General features: G+C 40.3%; 1 protein-coding gene across 1 annotated transcript in view; it reads left to right on the plus strand.

Moving 5' to 3' along the window:
• Positions 1–850: 850 nt before the first annotated feature.
• CBG10074 overlaps positions 851–2,710 on the plus strand; it is a gene marked incomplete at both ends in the record, with an annotated part of 2,307 nt that continues 447 nt past the window's right edge. Inside the window, 7 exons of the mRNA XM_002641689.2 lie at positions 851–970; positions 1,020–1,128; positions 1,178–1,341; positions 1,395–1,511; positions 1,562–1,718; positions 1,767–2,353; positions 2,404–2,565. Of these exons, the coding sequence (XP_002641735.2) occupies positions 851–970; positions 1,020–1,128; positions 1,178–1,341; positions 1,395–1,511; positions 1,562–1,718; positions 1,767–2,353; positions 2,404–2,565 (1,416 nt within the window). The remainder of the gene's footprint in view (positions 971–1,019; positions 1,129–1,177; positions 1,342–1,394; positions 1,512–1,561; positions 1,719–1,766; positions 2,354–2,403; positions 2,566–2,710) is intronic.

The following is a 2,710-nucleotide window of genomic DNA, read 5'->3' on the forward strand; positions in this document are numbered from 1 at the left end:
CTCTCTTCAAAAAATAACAGAAAAACAGAGTGTGTATACGTACTGTATTCTGAATGTCTGTGTATCTTCATATTTTACACTTTCTCGCTTGTTTCTCGCACCGCTGACTTATCGAATTAAATTGCAAAACGGAATGAGCGTCTGGCGATATTAACCGACGGGCGAGGGTGTCGCGTCAGGCAACCCGGGATGTTATAGAGATAGGTCATGCTTAGTTCAAACCCGCGTTCATGTTTAAAATTATTAAATTTCTTCTGGCCTACGAGTTTGCTGGGGCGCTTTTTCTGACCCCCTCGCTTGAACCCAAGTGCAGTGGTCAATAAATTTGATCAATTTAAGACGATTTTCAGATTTTCAAACTTCAGCCGGAGAGTTTTTTTTTATTCCGCAGAAAAGGTTCCAGGAAATGATAGTTTTTGAAGCAAATAAGCGAAGGCTTTTTTGGAACTTATGAACTTTTTGTAAAATAGCTGAATGAATAGAACTTTTCAAGATGCATCTTCCGGGTTGTAATCTGTTTTAGTAATAAAGAAAAAAGAAATAACTTCTTTGGGGACCGTATTAGAAGAACTAGAAAAAACATAAGAAAACTAATAGTAAGATTTCTTGGTTTTCTAATGTTTTTATAAGAACTGGATGAAGTCGGAAATGGCCATTAATGGAAACTTTATTGGAAAGAACCTTCTCTGGAAAAGGGGAAATCCAACGGCCTAGTGCTAACGCGAGGGAGACGCAGACACACAAACGAAAACTCTAGGTCAACACTTTTCGCTCTTTCGCTTTCTTTCCACCCTTCCTCCCCTTTTTCGTGGGGTTTCATGACATCCGCTCGGCTTCGTCATAACAAAAAATGAACGCCGATCAGCTCTCCGATTTCTTTTACGAGGTGGCATTAGCAGGAGCTGCTATCCCGAAAAAGGTAGCTGATCAACGAGAAGAAAATCATCTGAAAAAGAAATTCCTGAACAAAGTGAGTGTTTTTTTTTGAATATTGGTATTTTTCTAATAATAACTTACAGTTCGCTCCAAGTTCATTGTGGGCTGCAAGCTATATCGCATCGAACTACACAGATGTCGATTTGATTCAGACTACGATTGCTCAGATTCTTTCTTTATATTATAAATCAGGTAAAGAATGGTCTAAATGATCGTTAAGATGTAAAACAAGCTATTTCAGGAGTTCTTCGACTTTATGCCTTGCAATTCGTGCCCGGATTTGTTTCGTTGTATCTCCTCGCATTGTCTAAAAAACAACATAAGAGTGTTTCGCTGTTCGAAACGTTCTTAGTGGCTATCTACAATGAGGAAATCATCGAGAACGCTGAAACGAATGAGAAGAAGGTGGCAAACATTCCGAGACGTTCTCAACTCTCAAAGAAAAACTTAGTTTTCAGGTGGAGGACATTCGAATTCCTTCGATACGCCATCACAGCGTCTATCACGACCCCGTGAAAATCCAAGTGCAAGCAGATGTTCCAATTATCAGAAATGTCGGTATTACTCCTGTTTTGGTATAAACAAAATTCACTTTATATCTCGTTTCAAATAAGCAATTTTGCAGACCACATTACGGTTCGGACCTTTTCCATCGGTCTCGAAAATGAACGGAGAGAACAAGTTTATGGTTATGAACCGTATCCTTTTTTCTGTAAATGAATCGCTGTTCGAGGTTGCATCAGAAGTGGCAGCAAGATATGTTTGTCTAGGAACTCTTTCAGGTAAATTTCTTTTTTTTACCTCTAGTTTTAACTATATATCATTTCAAGTGTGTTGCTCCGGATTCAACTTTCCTGAGACGGCCTTCCAAAGCCGAGTCCTCGAGACTGAATCGCACGAAGTCATTGAAGATTTTTCTCGGAAGCCACGTCAGCAAGTAACTGGTGAATTTCTGGATCATCTGTTACGCGGTTGTTACTTGGCACTTTTCAACGGAGCTGCTGATTTGGCCTTACGAGCAATTGATTCGATTCATTTGAGAGCACAGTATGAGATGTTCCCCGATACTCTTTTGGTTATCAACTCTCTTCGGAACTCATTGCTTGACAACATGTGGAGTAAAAAGAAACGAGGAGAATTGATGTGGACGAGACCACAGCATAAAGAGCTTCAGAAGCATCGAGGAATGGTGACGAATGCATCGCTGAAAATGAAGAGAATGCCGGAGGATATTCCGGTTCAGGAGAATCAAAAAGAAACCTCCTCGTCGCGTATTAACAATATGATCGATGAGGGAATGGATCATCTTCACGATTTGAAGAAGAAAGTTGTAAATATCAAAGGTGGACTTCAACATAAAATGCATCGTAGGAAGAAAAGTGTTGAACCCGAAGAGAATGAGTTACAAACCATTAAGGTGGGGATTGAAAGGACTTTTCAGAAAAGAGCGAATAGCGTTTATTACAGGAAGAGAAACCAGCGGAATCGTCGTTCTCAGCCGATAGTGAAAACTCGTCACCATCAACCGTTGTTCATAAACTATTAGTTCTGAATGGGGATGATGTTGAAAGAAGATTAAGAGATGTAGCTGTCATTGAGCACGATTACGAGAAAAAAGTCGAGACGAAGGTAGGCTTTCCTTTTTGTTGCCTTTCAAGAGTTCTGTCTGTACTATGACGTGGTGGTGTTTGCAGAAACTACGGTACTCTACAGTAGTTTCCGCAAACATCATCACGTCGAATCGCGGTCCACACCTTCTTTTAGACACTCCACC

This window comes from Caenorhabditis briggsae (assembly GCF_000004555.2).
Source record: "Caenorhabditis briggsae complete genome, chrIII, whole genome shotgun sequence".
NCBI classification, from domain to species: Eukaryota; Metazoa; Nematoda; class Chromadorea; order Rhabditida; family Rhabditidae; genus Caenorhabditis; species Caenorhabditis briggsae.